This window comes from Papio anubis, chromosome 9 (assembly GCF_008728515.1).
Source record: "Papio anubis isolate 15944 chromosome 9, Panubis1.0, whole genome shotgun sequence".
Lineage (NCBI taxonomy): Eukaryota > Metazoa > Chordata > Mammalia > Primates > Cercopithecidae > Papio > Papio anubis.
Window position 1 is genome coordinate 44,838,465 of NC_044984.1, and position 20,608 is coordinate 44,859,072.

The 20,608-nt window shown below is 42.0% G+C and overlaps 1 protein-coding gene across 6 annotated transcripts in view; it reads right to left on the bottom strand.

Moving 5' to 3' along the window:
* The window catches only part of RACGAP1 (Rac GTPase activating protein 1), a 36,306-nt gene extending 16,171 nt beyond the window's left edge, over positions 1-20,135 (bottom strand). Inside the window, exons 1-4 of one of the 6 annotated variants that reach the window (XM_021922316.2) lie at positions 19,966-20,135; positions 11,244-11,328; positions 1,447-1,649; positions 270-406 (exon numbers count right to left, since the gene is read on the bottom strand). In XM_021922316.2, coding sequence (XP_021778008.1) covers positions 270-406; positions 1,447-1,649; positions 11,244-11,328 — 425 coding nt within the window. In that variant the 5' untranslated portion in view covers positions 19,966-20,135. Of the gene's footprint in view, positions 1-269; positions 407-1,446; positions 1,650-11,243; positions 11,333-15,949; positions 17,188-19,895 lie in introns of those variants that run through there. The other 5 variants (XM_009180704.3, XM_009180703.3, XM_009180702.4 and 2 more) reach the window with 5 other exon arrangements.
* Between the last annotated feature and the right edge of the window lie 473 nt (positions 20,136-20,608).

Genomic DNA, 20,608 nt, shown 5'->3' on the forward strand with positions numbered 1-20,608 from the left:
GCGCAGGATTAGTTATTGATGCACAATTTAGCACCAATATCAAAATTTTATCCATGGCAAAACAACATCCTTAGGAAAGATTTAAAAATAAAATAAAATAAATAGGGACGTCCCTGTGCCTTTATTCCCCACCTACTCTTCCCCTCAAAATCTTTTTCTGCCTTTTTAAGCACACATTCTAGAAGCAGTATATTTAAGAATTCAGATAACAAGAATATCTGACAGCTGTGTTGCTTGTGATCGGATAACAACAGATGCAGTTCCTCCACCTTTTGTTCCCAGCATTGCTGCTGGATGGTTGGCCTCTGTTGAGAAAAGCCAGAGCTGATTTTTGCTCCTCGCTTAGTTGAATGCTGCCAGATGTGTCACACATGAGCATCTCTCGAATCAGCTGAATCTGTCGTTCCTACAGACCAAAGCAGAGTAAAGCATCATAACTAGCCAGGGGAGAAAGCTTCACCTCAAATTTATGGGACGGGCAGACCAGAAGACATTAAAATACAGCATTATGCAAATAGGCCTTTAGGAAGGCTGCTACACCAATAGCATATTAATTCACATCAAACCCAGATTGTGTCTCTGATTTCTGACTGGCAAAATGAACTACATCTAGAATAGCGAAGTTTCTGCTAGAAGACTTTTGGATTAACCTGGTAATCCAAGAGAAGAATAATGCAAAATGAGAGTCCCAAAATAGATTTCACATAGCAAAAACACTTTAGTGTCATTTTATCAGAACAAATATTGGCTTCTACGGATCAAAGCAGCCACCCACCTCTCTAAGTAGTGGAGCAAAATGCATTAAAATGGATACAAAGCTATAAAGCACTGGAACCAGACAATTTGAGTTTACTGAGGCATCTAACACTGTATACCAAGATGGATTAGTCCCTCCCAGTAAAGGCTTTCTTTTGCACTATGACCCATCCTGACACATAAAAATGGTAGTGTTCTGTGTCAGTCACATTGCTCAACTGGTTGAATACATCTAACCTTTTACTCTGAATTAGAGAGCGGTGATGAAAAGAGTCACAGTTGTTTTGCCTGTATGAATGACAAAGTACCAGCTACTCATATAAGGATGGATATTCCGGGTAGCACTTAAAATAAACAATGAAGGATGGCTAATATCTTGTGACAGATCAAGTATGTTAGGATCTCCCTCCCTTCCTTTTCCTCTGATTCTTTAAGTTCTCATTTGAAATCTGTCTGTTAAGTAATAGTTTCAAGTCTAAATGACAAAAACATTTAAATTTCAAATTACGAAGAACAAGATTCCTAGTCTGCAATTTCAGCTCTATTCATGGGCAAGCTGTTAAAGAACAGGTCACTTTCAGTTCTTTAATGTGGAAGAAGAAACTAGGTATATTTGGCAAGTGGAAACTGTCAGACAATGCTTTCCCCCTCCCGCATCATCACTGTTCTAGCATGGAAAACAATACACACCAGTTTTTCGCAGTCAGCCTCAGCTCTCTGTCTCCGTTTGATCTCTACGTCCACCTGATTACGTGCATGCTTCAGCTTAACGTCCAGAGCACTTCGCTCAGTCTCTGCTTTCATCAAAAGATCCTTGTATTTCCCCAGCTCATGGTCAGTCCTCTGCCACTTTTTACGGAAATCCTCAAAGTCCTTCGCCAACTGGATAAATTCTGAGGAAAGGGGGAATCTTTAATAATTCAAGCACCAAACAGTATAATTGCTCTAATAAATGAGTCCTACGGTTAGCTTTATTTGAAATTCATAATTAAGGAACTAGCTGAACTATGGGCAAATCCAGCTGAAAATAACCGGGTGCAGATCTTGGATATATTTATCACTCTGATGAGAACTTTGTGGGTAGCAATTCCTATTTCGATAGGCCACTTACTTTTGGCTTAGCCAGTGGCATCTGCTATGGAATATGTAACTCATTAGTCACCTGGCTCCAGATGTAACACTAACACTGAAAGCTCCTGAACAGAAGGCAATCAAAGGGGGATACCTTTGAGGCAGCTGTCACGCACCAGGACAGTTATAGCTATAAAACAAAAACAGCTTCCTTTACAGTCACGCATTGCTGCACCAGAGAGATGTTAAACAGCAGATTCAAATGTAACTGCTGTAATATGCTCCAGTAGATGTAGATTAATATTACAGATGTCTAGACCTACAATTCCATTTGGCTATATAATTATACAAATATTGATTTGAAAGTAAAAAGCCAATTTGCTTTTGCTGTTTAACACTGCCCTGAAGGGTATGTAAACATTCCAGTTGAAAAAAAAAAAAAAGAGGAAGAGAAGAACATACTAGCTTTCGGAACATCCCTGATAGCACAATGTGAAGTCTCTTCAAATGTCTGCAAAGAGAGCATCACTTCCAAGGCAGCATCTCAAAGGAAGAAGATAACCCTGGTGGCATTCATTCTTATCTCCTGCTATTGGCAAAGCTGTTCTTCTGCAATGTATTTGCAAAAGTGCCTTACAATTTTCTAGTTAACCTCCATCTATCTCTAAGGATCACTCTCCACCAATATCAAGGAAGAAGATCTCAAGGTGTACATCTGCTGCTGGTCAAACTAACCCAGTTTACAGCTGAAACTAGGCCAAATTCACACACAGTTAGCAGATTCTTAGGTAGTAAGGGCACTTTTCCCATATGAATTTAACCTAAGAGCACAGAAACAATACATAGTCCTTTTTAAACAATTTTAATAATTTGATCAAATATCGAACTTACAAATTAGGATACCAATTTGTTCCAGAGAAACCAAGTCATTAAGAAAACTTTAGTTTTTAGCAAACAACAAATTTCAGCAAAATAGGTTATTATGACCTAGTTATCTTAAACAATGCAAATATCAACAATAAAAAAAAAGTATGGCTGGGCACGGTGACTCACACCTGTAATCCCAGCACTTTGGGAGGCTGAGGCAGACGGATCACGAGATCAGGAGATCAAGACCATCCTGGCTAACATGGTGAAACCCCGTCTCTACTAAAAATACAAAAAAATTAGCCGGGCATGGTGGCGGGCGCCTGTAGTCCCAGCTACTCGGGAAGCTGAGGCAGGAGAATGGCGTGAACCTGGGAGGCGGAGCTTGAAGAGAGCTGAGATCCGGCCACTGCACTCCAGCCTGGGCAACAGAGACTCCTTCTCAAAAATAAATAAATAAAGTATTACAATTCAAATAGTTTTAAGAAATAATATGTTGGGTTAGTCTGGAACATGCTACTTTTTTGTGGGTTTTTTTTTTTTAAAGAAAAAACCTATCTGTTTGCAAACTAAATACTGTACACATACACACTCAAAATATTTACCAAACTGAAAAACAATTTTGAAAATAAAAAGATTTTCATCTGACCTAATTTTGCTGGTTTGTTTGTTCTTTAGGATACTCCTTTTACTAAATTACTGTTTCAGCTTAGTTTAAGTCAGACCCAAAGCAGAACATTTACATACCTGATTAATATACTACTTTTTGTGTGTGCAAGTGAGAAATGTGGGAAAAAAAAAAAAAGACATTACTTTCTTTTTTTTTTTGAGACAGTTTCACTCTTGTTGCCCAGGCAGAAGTGCAATGGCACAATCTTGGATCACTGCAATCTCCGCCTCCTGGGTTCAAGCAATTCTCCTGCCTCAGCCTCATGAGTGACTGGGATTACAGGTGTGGGCCACCATGCCCAGCTGATTTTTGTATTTTTAGTAGAGACGGGGTTTCACTATGTTGGCCAGGCTGGTCTCAAACTCCTAACCTCAGGTGATCCACCGGCCTTGGCCTCCAAAAGTGCTAGGATTACAGGCGTGAGGCACTGTGCCCGGCATACTTTTTACTTGAGACAGTCTTCCTCTGTCACCCAGACTGGAGTGCAGTAGCACAATCTCAGCTCATTGCAACCTCCGCCTCCCAGGTTCAAGCAACTCTCCTGCCTCAGCCTCTTGAGTAACTGGGACTACAGGCGTACGCCACCACGCCCAGCTAATTTTTGTATTTTAACTAGAGATGGGGTTTTACCATGTTGGCTAGGCTGGTCTCAAACTCCTGACCTCAAGTGATTCACCCGCCTCAGCCTCCCAAAGTGCTAGGATTATACGCATAAGCCACCACGCCCGGCCGAAAGACACGACTTTTATGTACAATTCTACTATGAGCAAAGTTTGCTAGGATCGGGTCAGAAGGCATTTTGGACTATAGATCAGAAACAATTTTGATGTTGAAGACCAATAATCATGGCACTGTTTTGGTCAGTTGGTGAATCACAATTCAGCTTGGTACTTGCCTTTCATGAAGTGCACATTAAAAGATTTATAAAATTCAGGTCGGGCATGGTGGCTCTCGCCTGTAATCCCAGCACTTTGGGAAGCTGAGGCGGGCAGATCACTTGAGGCCAGTAGTTCAAGACCAGTCTGGCCAACATGGTGAAACCCTGTCTCTACTTAAACACAAAAATTAGCTGGGCTTAGTGGTATGCGCCTGTAATCCCAACTACTCCAGGAGGCAAAGGTCGCAGTGAGCTGAGATTGTGCCACTGCACTCCAGCCTGGGCAGCAGAGTGAGATGCTGTCTCAAAAAAAAAGACTTATAAAATCCAAATTACAGTACCTCCTTTAAAAAGTTATATACACTCTAAACTATGAAGTGTACCTATGAAACAGGAGGAAAGAGAAGGGAAATTTCCAAATTGAGGGTTATCTTTGATTTATTTAAAATTTAAAAATCAGGATTTGGTTCATAGCTCAGCAAGCAGATTTAAGTGGGTCCAGAAATCTTGATTTTTTTTTTCCGTTTACTCCCTGAGGCCTTTGAACAGGCTCTTCCATTTGTCTTCCCCACTACCCTCTCTAAGTTTCTTAAAGACAAAGACCCTATGTCTCCTTTGCTCTTTTATCTCCAGTGTTGTAACCTGCCTAACACACAGTAGACACTTGAAATATCTGTTGAACAAATGAATGAATGAAAAGCCGCTGTTCAAATTAAATTTACCAGCATCCAAGACCACCTTACCAGTTTAAACAAACTTACCTCCCACCACTATGCAATACCCACCTAGCTAAACCGGTCTGCCCCTGCCCACAGAACAGAGGCCTTCTCACTTGTAACCAAGCTATGTACTTCAAATGGAATGCCCTACCTACTCTTCTTAACATACCCATTTACCAAGTCCCATCTGGTCTGTGAATCTTTTCCTAATCAGTTTGCAACACATTAAATTTTTCTAGATTACCCAAAAGCATGTATTTTGATACTTGTACTATCTTCTGTTTCATGAGAAAAAAAATCCTGTCTCTGAAACTAAAATACCATAATCTTCTTGAAGACAGGCAATATATCATATATACTTCAGTATTTGATACTGTGCATAGTGTAGTACAAACCTAGTATGTCACTGGCACACAATAAGCACCTGATAAATGTTAAATTATACTTATTCCTAATTTATACACCAATGACATTTTTTTAAAAAGCTCAGGCAGCTTATGACAAATTAAAAATAGAACATAAAAAACTGTGTGGACTGGAGAAAACAAGACAACAAAATATACTATTAAAGTCATCTTTTTTAAAATATTAACTTTCATTCTGATCTTCCCGTAACTTGGACTTAGCTCTCTCTTTTTTTTTTTTTTTTTAAAGAGACGGCATCTCACTCTGTTGCCCAGGCTGTAGTGCAATGACATGATCTTGGCTGACTGCAACCTCTATCTCCCGGGTTCAAGTGATTCTCATCCCTCAGTCTCCCAAGTAACAGGGATTACAGGTAAACACTACCATGCCTGGCTAACTTTTTGTATTTTTAGTAGAGAAGGGGTTTCACCACGTTGGTCAGACTGGTCTTGAACTCCTGACCAAGTGATCCACCCGCCTTGGCCTCCCAAAGTGCTGGGAATTACAGGTGTGAGCCGCTTTGCCGGGCTCAGACTTAAGCTTTTTAAAAAACAATACATGCCGAGCATGGTGGCTCTCACTTGTAATCCCAGCACTTTGGGAGGCCAGGGCAGGTGGATCACCTGAGGTCGGGAGTTGGAGACCAGCCTGACCGACATGGAGAAACCCCATCTCTACTAAAAATACAAAATTAGCCAGGCGTGGTGGCACATGCCTAATTCAGCTACTCGGGAGGCTGAGGCAGGAGAATCACTTGAACCCAGGAGGCGGAGGTTGCGGTGAGCCGAGATTGCACCACTGCACTCCAGCCTGGGCAACAAAGAGTGAAAAACTCTGTCTCAAAAAAAAAAAAAAAAAAATCAATACAAAAAAGAGAAAGAGGAATGAAGTTAATGATGAAAGGCAAGAGTAAGGAGTCAAGGGATACTTAGGCACGCGGGGAATTCCTAATGATCTAAGGAGAGTATAGGCCAGGCACAGTGGCTCACGACTGTAATCCTAGCACTTTGCGGGGCCAAGGCAGGTGGATCACTTGAGGTCAGGAGTTCAAGACCAGCCTGGCCAACATGGTGAAACATTGCTACTAAAAATACAAAAACTAGCCGGCTTGGTGGCATGCACCTGTAATCCCAGCTACTTGGGAGGCTGAGGCAGGAGGATCACTTGAACCCAGGAGACGGAGGTTGTAGTGAGCTGAGATCGCACCACTGCACCCCAGCCTGGGCGACAGAATGAGACTGTCTCAAAAAAAAAAAAAAAAAAAGAAAAAGAAAAAGAGGACAGACACTGGGGTGGATGCACGAAGTTGATTCTAGTGTCTAAAAAACACAGGGCTACTTTAGTTCCTCAAAAGCCAACATTTGCCAGGCGCACTGGCTCACACCTATAATCCCAGCACTTTGGGAGGCTAAGGTAGGAGGATCACCTGAGCCCAGGAGTTCAAGACCAGCCTGGAAAACATGGCAAGACCTTGTCTCTACAAAAAATAGAATTAAAACAAAAGTAGTGCTTACAGTAGTTTGGGAGAAAAAGTAAATAATAAAAATTCAAAATAAAATAATAAAAATAAATATAAAAATTAGCCTGTGTGGGCCAGGCATGGTGGCTCACGCCTGTAATCCTAGCACTTCGGGAGGACGAGGCGGGCAGATCATGAGGTCAGGAGATCGAGACCATCCTGGTTAATAGGGTGAAACCCCGTCTCTACTAAAAATACAAAAAATTAGCCGGGCGTGGTGGCAGGCGCCTATAGTCCCAGTCACGCAGGAGAATGGCATGAACCCGTGAGGCGGAGCTTGCAGTGAGCCAAGATTGTGCCACTGCACTCCAGCCTGGGCAACAGAGTGAGTTTCCATCTCAAAAAAAAAAAAAAATTAGCCAGTGTGGTAGCACAAGCCTATAGTCCCAGCTACTCAGGAGGCTGAGGTAGGAGGATTGCTTGAGCCCAGGAGTTCAACGCTGCAGTAAGCTATGATTGCACCACTGTACTCCAGCCTGGGCAACAGAGCAAGACCTTGTCTCCAAAAAACAAAAACTAGGCCGGGCACGGTGGTTCACGCCTGTAATCCCAGCACTTTGGGAGCCAAGGTGGGTGGATCACCTGAGGTCAGGAGTTCAATACCAGCCTGGCCAACGTGATGAAACCCTTTCTCTACTAAAAATACAAAAATTAGCCAGGTATGGTGGCAGACACCTGTAACCCCAGCTACTCAGGAGGCTGAAGCAGGAAAATTGCTTGAACCTGGGAGGCAGAAGTTGTAGTGAGCCGAGATCCTGCCACTGCACTCCAACCTGGGCAACAGAGTGAGACACTGTTTCAAAAATAAATAAATAAATGAGGGCTGGGCGCGGTGGCTCATGCCTGTAATCCCAGCACTTTGGGAAGCCAAGGCAGACGGATCACCTGAGGTCAGCAGTTCGAGACCAGCCTGACCAACATGGAGAAACCCCGTCTCTACCAAAAATACAAAATTAGCCAGGCGTGGTGGCGCATGCCTGTAATCCCAGCTACTTGGGAGACTGAGGCAGGAGAATCTTTTGAACCCAGGAGGCGGAGGTTGCGGTGAGCCGAGATCGCACCATTGCACTCCAGCCTGGGCAATAAGAGTGAAACTCTTGTTTCAAAAAATAAAAATAAAAAATAAAAAAAGCCAACATTCCAAATTAGAGATTTGGAGAAGGAGGTAAAATGTACCTCTATTTTATAAGAGAAATAAATGGGAAGGTAAAAATTTGCTTATATAATAAAATCAGGATTTCTTTAAAAATAAACATTTTGGGGAGGAGATTTCTGGCATAATCATTTCCCAAAGTATTTCACAACATCTCAATTTATGCTCAAATCCTCATAGCACTCTCACAAAGAAAATAGAGATGTTTAAATTCCTATTTTATAGGTGGAGAAACAGACACAGAAATAACAGGTAAAAGCCAACACTAGTTATCAACACTCTAAACCACAGAGTCTTCCCTCTGCCCCCATATTTTATCAGTTGCCCCCTTCTATAGGTCTTATTATCACAATCTCTTCTACCCATTTCTCCCTGCTTCCATCGTCACAACTACCATTCCAGTTAGGGCTGTTATTGCCTCTTTCCTGAGCTATGACAACCATGTCATTCCTAGTCAGTCTCCCAGCATCCACCTCTAATGCAGCCTACACCTCTGCCAGGGTAATCTTCCCAAAGCACAGTTCTGATTATGTCACTCCCCCTTACTCCTATTTCCCTCAAGTCCCACACCTTCTTGCCTCCGCTCAGGCTGTCGCCTGATCTAAAATACCCCCTTTCATCTCTGCCTGTTGGGATTCTACCCTATAGCTAAAGCTCAGCTCAAACCCTTTCCCCCATAACACCATTTAGTCATCCCTTTCCCTCAATTCAAAAATGCTAAAAGCCCTGATAGGTTCTCACAAAATATTTGCTGAATGAACCTGAGTATTAAGATCTCTTATTCCACACTCTAGTCCCCACCACACTCTAAAGTAATCCATCTTCTGAGATGATGTGACCTCAAAGAGAAGCCTAATTAGTATGCCATTGTGGTTACTGAGCTGGTACCAGATGATAGGGTCATGCAGCAGCTATTAGAGACAGAAAATAGAACATTGTTTTGAAAGGCCTGTAAGTGGATAAGAGCTATTAAAAACATCAATCAATTCAAAGAAAATATTGAATGGCATAAGCAAGATACCACAGTAAGTACTATAGAAATAAAAAAAAGTTCAAGACACAGTTCTTACATTACTTTAACACCAGTAAGGCTGACTCGAGAACAACATTTACTAAATTAGGTATTAATGAAAGTCTGAAATAGGAGAGGATGGTAATACAAAGAGAAGCTGGTATAGAATAATTCCCTTAGATCACATGTCAGTACCATCAGCCCCATTTTTCTTTCTTGCTAATTTATTTCCCAGACGGTTCCTCTATTAGCACCTCCTTTTTCTCCCCAGTTTGCCACCCCATCTCAATCCTTTATTCTTTCCCCCGGGGAGATGGAGTCTCACTCTGTCACCCAGGCTTGAGTGCAGTGGCACAATCATAGTTCACTGTAGCCTCAAACTCCTGGGCTCAAGCAATCCTTCAGCCTCCTGAGTATCTGGGACCATAGGCGTGTGTCACCACACCCAGCTAATTCTTTTGTTTTTGAAATAGGGTCTCGCTCTGTCCTAGGTTGGAGTACACGAGTGTGATCTCAGCTCACTGCAACCTCCGCCTTCCCAGCGATCCTCCCACCTCAGCCTCCGAGGTAGCTGGGATCACAGGAGCATGCCACCACACCAGCTTTTTCTTTTTCTTTTTCTTTTTTTTTCTGTAGAGATGGGTTTTTGTGGTCAGGCGCTCAAACCTGTAATCCCAGCACTTCGGGAGGAGGCTGTGGTGGGTGGATCATTTGAGGTCAGGAGTTCAAGACCAGCCTGGCCAACATGACAAAACCCCATCTCTACTAAAAATACAAAAATTAGCTGAGTGTGGTGGCGGACGCTTACAATCCCAGCTACCTGGGAGGCTGAGGCAGGACAATTGCTTGAGCCCAGAAGGTGGAAGTTGCAGTGAGCCGAGATCACGCCACTGCACTCCAACCTGGGTGACAGAGTGATATTTCATCTCAAAAAAAAAATAAAACCAGAGATGGGGTTTTGCCATGTTGCCCAGGATGGTCTCAAACTCCTGGACTCAATCGATCCACTCGTCTCAGCCCTACAAAGTGCTAAGATTATAGGCATGAGCCACTATGCCCGACCGCTAATGTTTTCAGAGACAGTCTTGCTATGTTGCCCAAGCTGGTCTCAAACTCCTGGCATCAAGTGATTCTCCTGCCTCAGCCTCCTGAGTAGCTGGGATTACAGGTGCAAGCCACCAAACTTGGCTCTCAATCATTAATTACTCAGCATCAAATATATGAATTAGGTGAAAGCAGATACCTAGTATCTCCTTCAAAAAGAAATTGTGGACTGGGCCTGGTGGCTCATACCTATAATCCCAGCACTTTGGGAGGCAGAAGTGAGAGGATTGCTTGAGGCCAAGAGGTGGACACCAGCCTGGGTAAAATAGGGAGACCTTATCTCTATAAAAAATTTTGAAAAAGTAGCAGGGCATGGTGGTGCAACCTGGGAGACAGAGTGACATTCTTTAAAAAAAAAAAAGAAAAAAGAAAGAAGAAATTATGACTTTTTCCCACTTCAACTGAAAATGCTTTTATAGAACACAAAGAAAATCCAGGATAAAAAGTATAGCCAACTGCTACTCTAAAGAAAAAAGCAATATCCTAGTAAATTTTTCCCAGTTCATGGCACAGAAAATAGTGCCAACTATTCAGCAGAAAAAGAATCTTGATAATAAAAAAGTGGCCAGGCACAGTGGCTGACACCTGTAATCCCAGCACTTTGGGAGGCCGAGGCAGGCGGATCACCTGAGGTCAGGGGTTTGAGAATAGCCTGGTTAACATGCAAAACCCTGTCTCTACTAAAAATACAAAAAATTAGCCGGGCTTGGTGGCATGTGCCTGTAATCCCTGCTACTCGAGAGGCTGAGACAGGGAATCGCTTGAACCTGGGGAGCAGAGGTTGCAGTGAGCCGCGATGTCGCCACTGCGCTCCAGCCTGGGTGACAGAGAGAGACTCCATCTCAAAAAAATAAATAAAGATAATAAAAAAGCCTGGCTAAAACCTATTAAGAGCAGCTACAGAAAAGAATTTTAGTGACCATTTAGAATGAGTGCCTGTTAGGCTTTGACCACGTAAGTGACCACTGCTTTATTTTTAGGTAACCCAAATGAAAAACAACTTTAAGACTGGAAAATACTTCAGCTTTGTAAAAATCCCAAATTTGAAATCTGTTTTTCCTTTTGGACAGGCCAGCTCAGAATGACTTACGGAGTTCATTTCCTTCACTGAGAATCTCTGCCCGGCGCACAAGCTGCTCAAACAGATTCCGCATATTCAGCATCATAGTATCCATCTTTCTGCCAAGAAATCAAATATACATTAGGGGTCCTGCCTTCTCACCCACGACAGAAGATTCTATAGCAATCCAGCCATCAGTGACCAACATCTGGACTCTTCCATTTATAACTACCATTATAAGAATCTCAAGCTAACAACAGATGTTTTGTGTGATTCTTATTATAAAAACAAACTTGGAATATTTAAGACTCATCTTAAAATTAGAAAACCATTTCAGACCTTTGAATATAACAGCCCCTCCAATCACTTTGTAGCAGAAAACAAATAGGAAAAAGCATGTCAGTTGATTACTAAGTGACTGACCAACAACAAAATGTGGTTCTTCAAGTCAAGCCTATTGATTAATATAATACTTTTGCCAGTTTATTCCTTGTGGGCCTTGAAGACCTACAATGTGACTTAAAATATCTATTTTTAATTTCATTTTTAGCTAATGCCCCGGTTGCAACTGCCTTTTAAAATGCAGGACATGGTCAGCACATTTCCTACCAACAGCACAGATGACGTCACACGAATGATTAAGTGGGAAAATCGCCAGCTCAGCAGCACAAGAATTATTTCTGTAATGCAGGGCTCTCTGCTGGGCTGCGTGGAGGAACTATGTCTAACAAATTTATACTAAGTAGAGGCAAAGGATTATGTTGTACCACATTCTGGCATCAGAGAGACAATACACCACCTTCATAGTTCGAAGGGCAAAGCAAAAATCATTTGCTACTGTGTTCTGTATAGTGAATTTCAGGCTTCGTATTTCCCCCCAAAGGCCTACTGATACTACAGAAAAAACAGTGTCATTACAGGCAGTTATATTCCAAATAGACTTTAACTGGGAACACTTTGAGGAAATAAGATCTTCACTTAACAGTCAAGAAAGAAACACATTAACTGGATGTTATGAAAACTATCAAGGAAATGAAATAAAAAGTCAAATTTCATTAGAAATGTAATGTCCTCAGAAATACCATTAAAGGATTCTTATGTTTCTCTTAACCAATGCTTCAACATTCTAGTCCAGGTCCTTATTTCCTAAATAAAATTTTAAGAACTCTTATGAAGGGTTAGTGATTTTGCAATGTTTATAAGATTGTACCACAAGCTATGAGAGCAAGAAAAAATATATTAAAAAGCACAAAGGACAAAGAATATATGAACATAGGCTGGGCACGGTGGCTCACACCTATAATCCCAGCACTTTGGGAGGCCAAGGTGGGTGGATCACTTGAGGTCAGGAGTTCGAGACCAGCCTGGGCCAACATGGCGAAACCCTGTCTCTAGTAAAAACACAAAAATTAGCTGGGCACAGTGATGCGTGCCTATAATCCCAGCTACTTGGGAGGCTGAGGCAGGAGGATTGCTTGAACCTGGGAGGCAGAGGTTGCAATGAGCTGAGATGGTGCCACTGCACTCCAGCCTGGGTGCCAGAGCAAAAAAAAAAAAAAGAATATATAAACATAAGATATTTTCTATTAAGTGCTGCAGAATTATTCATTTATATTCATATGATAATTGCTATAATAGAAAAAAAGTTTTCAGTTCCAAGCCTGGATGCAATATATACCTGAATCAGGGCCGGAAACCAAGATTTTCAAATGGCAAGTATCTGTTCCAAGCTACATAATCACAGCAAGCTGCTAAGCAACCAGACCAACAAATGTATTACAAAGATCTTTCTCTAAACTAAGAACAAAACTAAAAGGATAGCATTAAAACCGGCAGGAAGAGCTGTGGAATTCATAGAAACTCCATGGATTTAACAATATAACGAAATAAGCAACATACCCCAAGTGCTACAGGACAGAAATGGGCAGGACATTGGGTAGTCAATTCAAATGTTGATTTCCTTTGGCTCTCATGAGGTAAAAATGGAAGACTCTAATCAGTAGTTTTAATATAAGGTATTGCTTTCTATCATCTCGGCACTCACTCACATATTGTGAGACTATAAGACAGTGAGCTCCGTACCACAGCAAAACTTCTAATCTGTCCAAGAATTCAAAAAGGAAAATTTCATGGTGCTAGGATGTTGAAAACTGGTTGTTTAAAAAAAAGCTTTTTTTGCCGGGCGCGGTGGCTCTAGCCTGTAATCCCAGCACTTTGGGAGGCTGAGACGGGCGGATCACGAGGTCAGGAGATCGAGACCATCCTGGCTAACACAGTGAAACCCCGTCTCTACTAAAAATACAAAAAACTAGCCGGGCGAGGTGGCGGGCGCCTGTAGTCCCAGCTACTCGGGAGGCTGAGGCAGGAGAATGGCCTAAACCCGGGAGGCAGAGCTTGCAGTGAGCTGAGATCTGGCCACTGCACTCCAGCCCCAGCGGCAGAGCAAGACTCTGTCTCAAAAAAAGGGTGGTTAAGTCTTAAATTACAATATAACCTGTTCTTTTGTTCTTTTTTTTTTTTTTTTTTTTTAAATTTTTTGAGACAGAGTCTGTCCTCCAGGCCAGAGTACACTGGCGCCACCTCAGCTCACTGCAACCTCTGCCTCCCGGGTTCAAGTGATTCTCTGGCCTCAGCCTCCTTACATTGTTCTACCCTTCCTGTTTATGTACATCAACTATCCTACTCACTGACCTACCCTATCCCACACCCTACTGACTTCCAATTTTGATTTCCCTATTTTTATCATTCTCTCAGTCGCTCAGTTCCAAACTTCAGAATCACCTCTGGTTCCTCCCTTTCCCACAGCATAATCACTAAACCTTGTGTACTCTTCTCTCATGTATCTACCATACCTACCCCCTCATCACTTGCAGCTTGTCACCACTCACTTCAATTGTGTTCCCTGCCTCCAGTCTTTCCCTCACTGCTTCAGGCAGTTGCCACTCAGATACAAACTCTTGGCACTTGAATTAAACTTTACCATATGATTCTGTCCTGTGTCCCAAGTAGACTGTAAATTTGAGGGGAAAATCCTTACATGTAGCACTTCTATATTACACACACAAGCATGTAGTATTTAATACGATGCTCACAAAAAAAATTGATATATGTTAATTCAGAGAGGAAACACACACAGATATCTGTGATGCTATGGTCAAAAGAATTTCCATTCTCCCTCAACATCAACGTGTAATATAGCTTAAAGCAAAAAGAAGAGTTAAAACAGGGAGAGGGAGCAGAAGTCCTGGGACAAGCTGGGTGTGGTGGTGTGTGCCTGTAGTCCCAGCTACTCAGGAGGCTGAGGCAGGAGGATCACTTGAGTCTAGGAGTTTGAGACCACCCTGATCATCACAAGACTCCCTTCTCTTAAAATAAATAAATAAATAAATAAATAAATAAAAGTCCTGGGACAAACCTTTAGCTCTTCTATCTACCAGTAGTATAATCTTCAGTAAATCACTTAAATTCCAAGACTTATCTATGAAGTAGATAACACTTGCTCTATTTACCTCACAGAATATTATAAAAATTTTTAAATGTATAAGTTGAGAATCTTACTACCAAAATATAAGGTATCTTTTAGTTGGTATGAAGTGAGTTTCTTTTGTTTAGGTTTGGTTTTGGTCTGATAGTTGTTACTTCCATCCTAAAACAGTGATTCTCAAATCTAGGTGTTTTTCCCCCTAGGCTGTCTCCAAATAAGGATATCACTAAATTCAGAATTTTAGACCACTTTTTAAAATAGTGCTATACAATTAGAAAGAAAAGTATCCAGTATTTACTAGGTGCTTTGAAATGATTCGGGCACTAAACTAGACACTTCACATATACTTTTTCTTTAAGTGAATTTGACTTCTTTTTGAGATGGAGTCATGCTCCGTCACCCAGGCTGGACTGCAATGGTGCCACCTTGGTTCACTGCAACTTCCGTTTTCAGGGTTCAAGCGATTCTCCTGCCTCAGCCTCCTGAGTAGCTGGGATTAGAGGTGCCTACCACCATGCCCGGCTAATTTTTTTTGTATTTTTAGTAGAGACTGAGTTTCACCATGTTGGCCAGGCTGGTCTCGAACTCCTGACCTCTAGCAATCTGCTTGCCTCTGCCTCCTAAAGTGCTGGGATTACAGGCGTGAGCCACCATGCCTGGCCTCACTAACTTAATTATCTCCATTTTACAGACAATGGGCAACTAAGGCCAGAGACCTTAAATTGACTAATAAATGTCGAGCTCTTATTGAAACCCAGGTCTGAGTCCAAAATCCATATTATCTCCAACCCAACATATAGAAGAGATGATATGTTACAAAAATACCAATTAGACCATATATGTTGCAGACCTACTCAGAGACCTCCCCCAAATCATGTCATACAAACAGCAACACATATAAAACATAAATTATAGCTGGAATCCAGACCAAGAAGAATCAAGGAAACAGCAAAATTCGACCAGGTCTGGGCTTTTAGATGAGAATACCTCATCAAGCTATTCTAGATGAGGTTTGCTGTTTCTGAAGAGTTATTTTTTCCTCTAACATAGATTTACTTAGGGTAATCCAAAAATTGCACTAGCAGAATATAATCCTCTTCTCTTTATATGCTAGGGGACCATATATTTTTATTAACATTCTACAGAAGTGACTCTCAGGAATTATTTATAGATGACAAAAATATCTTTCTATATCAGTACTAACTCTGGTATCTCAGCCAAATTGTAACTCAAAAAGCTAAAATTTACTCACCCTATTCAACGTCAATTGAAAATAGTTGTAATTTTCCTGCTGGGTCACATTTTCACCCTCATGAATACTTGTTTATTTCCCCCCATGTATTATTTAGTCCATAGCTAGGAGATACACTAATGTGAAAGGAAACAAAAACAAAGTCATATTGTAGTACATTGCTTTTGCAGCTGTAAAACAGCTGTCACTTTCCACAACAGAGACTGCTGCCTTTCGGGAAAGCTGAAACTATCCCTGTGTGCAGCAAGAAAATCAGTTTGTGGAGCACTTTAAACCAAAAGGTGTTAGAGAATCTCAGCTGTTATTGATGGGGAGCCCCAGAGGTGGAGAAGTCACTATGTTACAGATTCCCAATCTGTAAGTATCCCTAAGGGGGCAATTTGGCAACACCATCAAAGAGTCTCAGCTGGATGTGATTGCTTTGAGCCCCCAATTTAATTTCAATCACCCAGCCAAGAGACAGATATCGTCCTTCAGAATAACAGACTATTACAGATCTTACTGCAGGGTATCCTGGGAAAAGTCTCTATCCTCTTCTTCCTCCTCCTTCAAACAACATTATTAAGAGACCTATATATCAGGTTTTTTAGATGCATCAAGGGTGTTAAATACTTTAAGACAAAGCAATGAAAGGCTGCTGGAGTTTTTCAGGAAAGTGTTTTAATGAAAAACTTTCCCACAAACATTGCTAAATCTGGAGATTTCCAAGAAATCAACAATATAGATTCCTTGCTGTCAAGGAAAACCATTCTCAAAGATAATCTCAGTACTTTAAGATCCTGTCACAGGAACATATTTGAGGACAATGTGAAGACAATTCTTTTCCTGAAATGTCCAGCTTCTGCTTCACTGTATCAAAAGTCTCTAATACAACTGGCGGGCAGAAGGATTATCTTGAAACCAAATGTTCTTTATAAGCAAATCACTTGCAGAGAGTAAACAAAATGTTCTCAATCCAGCATGAATGAAGACTAAGGGAAGATTTGAATTGTGATTTTTCAGAAAATTACTATCAGTTCAGCATACTAAATACCTCTTTTTTTCCCTGTGAATTCTTCCTATTCTGGTCTTCCATCCTTCAAGGTCTAGAATAAGTCTCACCAATTCACTGAAGCCTTCCCTAACCATTTCAGTCCAAAATGATTTCCTTTATTATCTATAACATTCATTTAGCAGATACAAAAATACTGTTTATTATTAATCTTCTATGTTCAAAAAAATTAACAGTAAAACAGGCCAGGTGCAGTGGCTCACACTTGTAATCGCAGCACTTTGGGAGGCCAAGGCAGGTGGTTCACCTGAGGTTGGGAGTTCAAGACCGGCCTGACCAACATGGAGAAACCCCATCTCTACTAAAAATACAAAATCAGCCGGGTGTGGTGGTGCATGCCTGTAATCCCAGCTACTCGGGAGGCTGAGGCAGGAGAATCGCTTGAACCCGGGAGGTGGAGGTTGCGGTGACCCAAGATCACATCATTGCACTCCAGCCTGGGAAACAAGAGGGAAACTCTGTCTACCAAAAAAAAAAAAATTAATAGCAAAACAAAAATCTCACTACCCTAAACAACTATATATACCACCTGATTTAATCTTTGTCCATTATATACTCATATTTCATGGTGTTACAATCATACATTACATATAATTTTGTGTTTTGCTTTTTATCATGTTTCCATTAAGTTCTAAAGAGTTGATGAACAACTGTTTAACTATTCTCTTCTTTGGACGTTTAGGTCATTTCCAGTTTTTCACTTACCTCTGCCTGGAATCTCTTGCATGGTCATTCTCTCACCTCAAATATCTTTACTCAAATGCCACTTTCTCAGTGAGGTCTTTCCAATCATCCTATTGTAAATGGCAGCCTTTCTCTAACATTACCCTGCTTTACTTTGTTCCAAAGCACTTCTCTCCATCTAACATATTTACATATTTATTCAGTTTATTGTCTGTTTCCCCTCTAGCTTAAGTTCCAAGAAAGCAGAGATTTGTGTGTTTTCTTCCCTGATGCCTAGAACAGTACCCGACATTTGGTAAATGACTAATAAATATTTGGGGAATAAATGAATTGAGCATTCCTATGGACAATATTTTTCTTCAGGTGACTGTGTTCCTTAGAATAGATTTCCAAGACTAGGATTGCTATATTAGGGTGTAAAAACCATTATATGGCTGTTAATAGTGCCAAAATGTTTTCTAAAAGGGATGTACTAATGTACAGTACTCTCAACAGTGTATATATAGGCTTACTAGACTCACCAGTTATCTAAAGTTCTATTACCCCCAAATTAACTGCACATTCTTTAAGACCAAATAAGACTGTGTTCTACTTACACTTTGCACTTAAGAAATACCTATTGAATGAAAGTAAGCAGACCGGGTACGGTGGCTGACACCTCTAATCCCAGCACTTTGGCAGGCCAAGGCAGGCTGATCACATGAGGCCAGGAGTTCAAGACCAGCCTGGCCAACATGGTGAAACCGTATCTCCATTAGAAACAAAAAATTAGCCGGGCATGGTGGTGCACACCTGCAATTCCAGCTACTCCGGAGGCTGAGGCAGGAGAATCACTTGAACCCGGGAGGCAGAGTTTGCAGTAAGCCAAGATCGTACCACTGCACTTCAGCCTGGGCCACAGAGCAAGACTCAGTCTCAAAAAAGAAAAAAGAAAGCAAGCTAGTACAACCTTTATGGAAAACAGTATGGAGATTTCTCAAAGAACTAAAAATAGAATTATCATTCGATCCAGCAATCCCACTAATGGGTATAAGGGTAAGAAATCAGTATATCAAAAAGACTCCTGCACTCATATGTTTATCGCAGCAGAATTTACAATAGCAAAGACACAGTATCAACCTAAGTGTTCATCAACGGAGGACTGGATAAAGAAAATGTGATATATAAATAGACAGACATACACCACAGAATACTACTCAGCCATAAAAAAGAATGAAATCACATCTTTTGCAGCAACATGGATAGAACTGGAGGCCATTCTCCTCAGTGAAATAACTCAGAATGTCAAATACCGCATGTTCTCACTTATAAGTGGAAGCTAATCAATGGGTACACAGACATACAGAGTGGAATAATACACACTGGAGACTACAAAAGATGGGAAGGTGGAAGCGGGAGCTGAGGGTTGAAAAACTACGTATTGGGTACAATGTTCACTATTTGAGTGATGGGGACACTAAGAATCCAGACCTCACCACGACGCAATATATGCATGTAAGAAATCTGCACCTGTACCCCCTAAATATACAAATTTTTTTTTAAATCCCCTCCAAAAAATAAATACCTATTGAATGATTAAGCTACAGGAAAGGTGCCTTCTCTGAACACCTACAATAACTCGGAAAGCTTATTTACCCGACACATTCGAGAGAAAGATAATGCTTAAAAAAAAGAAAAGAAAAGAAAAGAAAAAGGCTTATCTCCCCACCTACCCCCACTTTTCCTACACACACCTTTCGGCCTACGAATGAAATCCTGTGAAGAGAAATATACGTGAAAGTGCACAAGTAAGGCCTCGTTGTCACTGAGGCTAAGAATTAGGATGAGAAGGACAAGATGTCATTGCCTCGGCCTGCATCCCTAGACACACGCGACCCACTGAGGAGAGGGGCTCCACTGCAGGCCGCCCGGGTCTCTCCAACACCAGGGCGCTTCCCTTCGAAAAAGATGGGGTGTCATTCCAACCACTCTTAAACTCGTATTTGACTGAGAGACTCTTCTTCGGGATGGCTCCTGCCCCGCTCCAGCCATCACCTCAAAAAGACGCCCCCGGCTTTCCACAAAACCCGGCGCCAAGACAGAAGCCCCCTACCCTCCCAGGCTGCGTCCATTCGGCCTGCCCCGACCCCCGCCCCAGAAAAGCCCGAGTGGACAGGCTGTGGCTGCCGGCCTGTCCCGCTGTCCCGGACCCCCGCGGCGTCCACGGCTCACCACACGAACGCTCTGCTTCCTACCACAATCCAGCGCCAGACGCACTTGGTCTGGCACCCCGACTACTCACTTCAGTCAGCCTGGCCCCACCTGGGCTGCCCTTCACTTCGCTCCGCGCCTCACCCAACGGCAGAGCAGCGCCGCACCGCGCCGCGCCGCCAGCTCCCGTTTGAAATCCTTCACCAACCAATCACAGAGAAATTTATTCCTCCCGCGCCGTCCCTCTACGGTGTGACGTACGCGTCAGGGACACGCAGAGGTGACGGGAACGGGAATGGGCATGCGCATTCTGACAAAGCGAAGCCAAAGATGGCCATTTTGACTAATGTCAACGGTTTGGTTTTTTTTTGCGGTGCCCTTTCCTGAAGTCATTCAGGATGCCATATTGCCTAAGGGCAAGTGGTACTTCTTAAGTGCAAATTATTCTTGGTCTCACTGTCTGCGGGACTAGGGCCCTTGGAAAAGATTAATTGAACAATGTTAAGTCTCAGTAGAATCGGAAGAATACCAGGAGTTAGAACAGCAGTTATTTTCAAGCACATTCACTGAGCTATATTATCCCTTCCATTGATGTATCCATTCAGACTTTTATTTGACACATATTAAGTGAGCCCACATCATCACAGGCACTCCACTGGTAATCGGAAAAATAAAGATGGTATGGTCTCTGCTGTCCAGTAGCTACGAATGGAGGCGATAGCTCGAGGAAACAA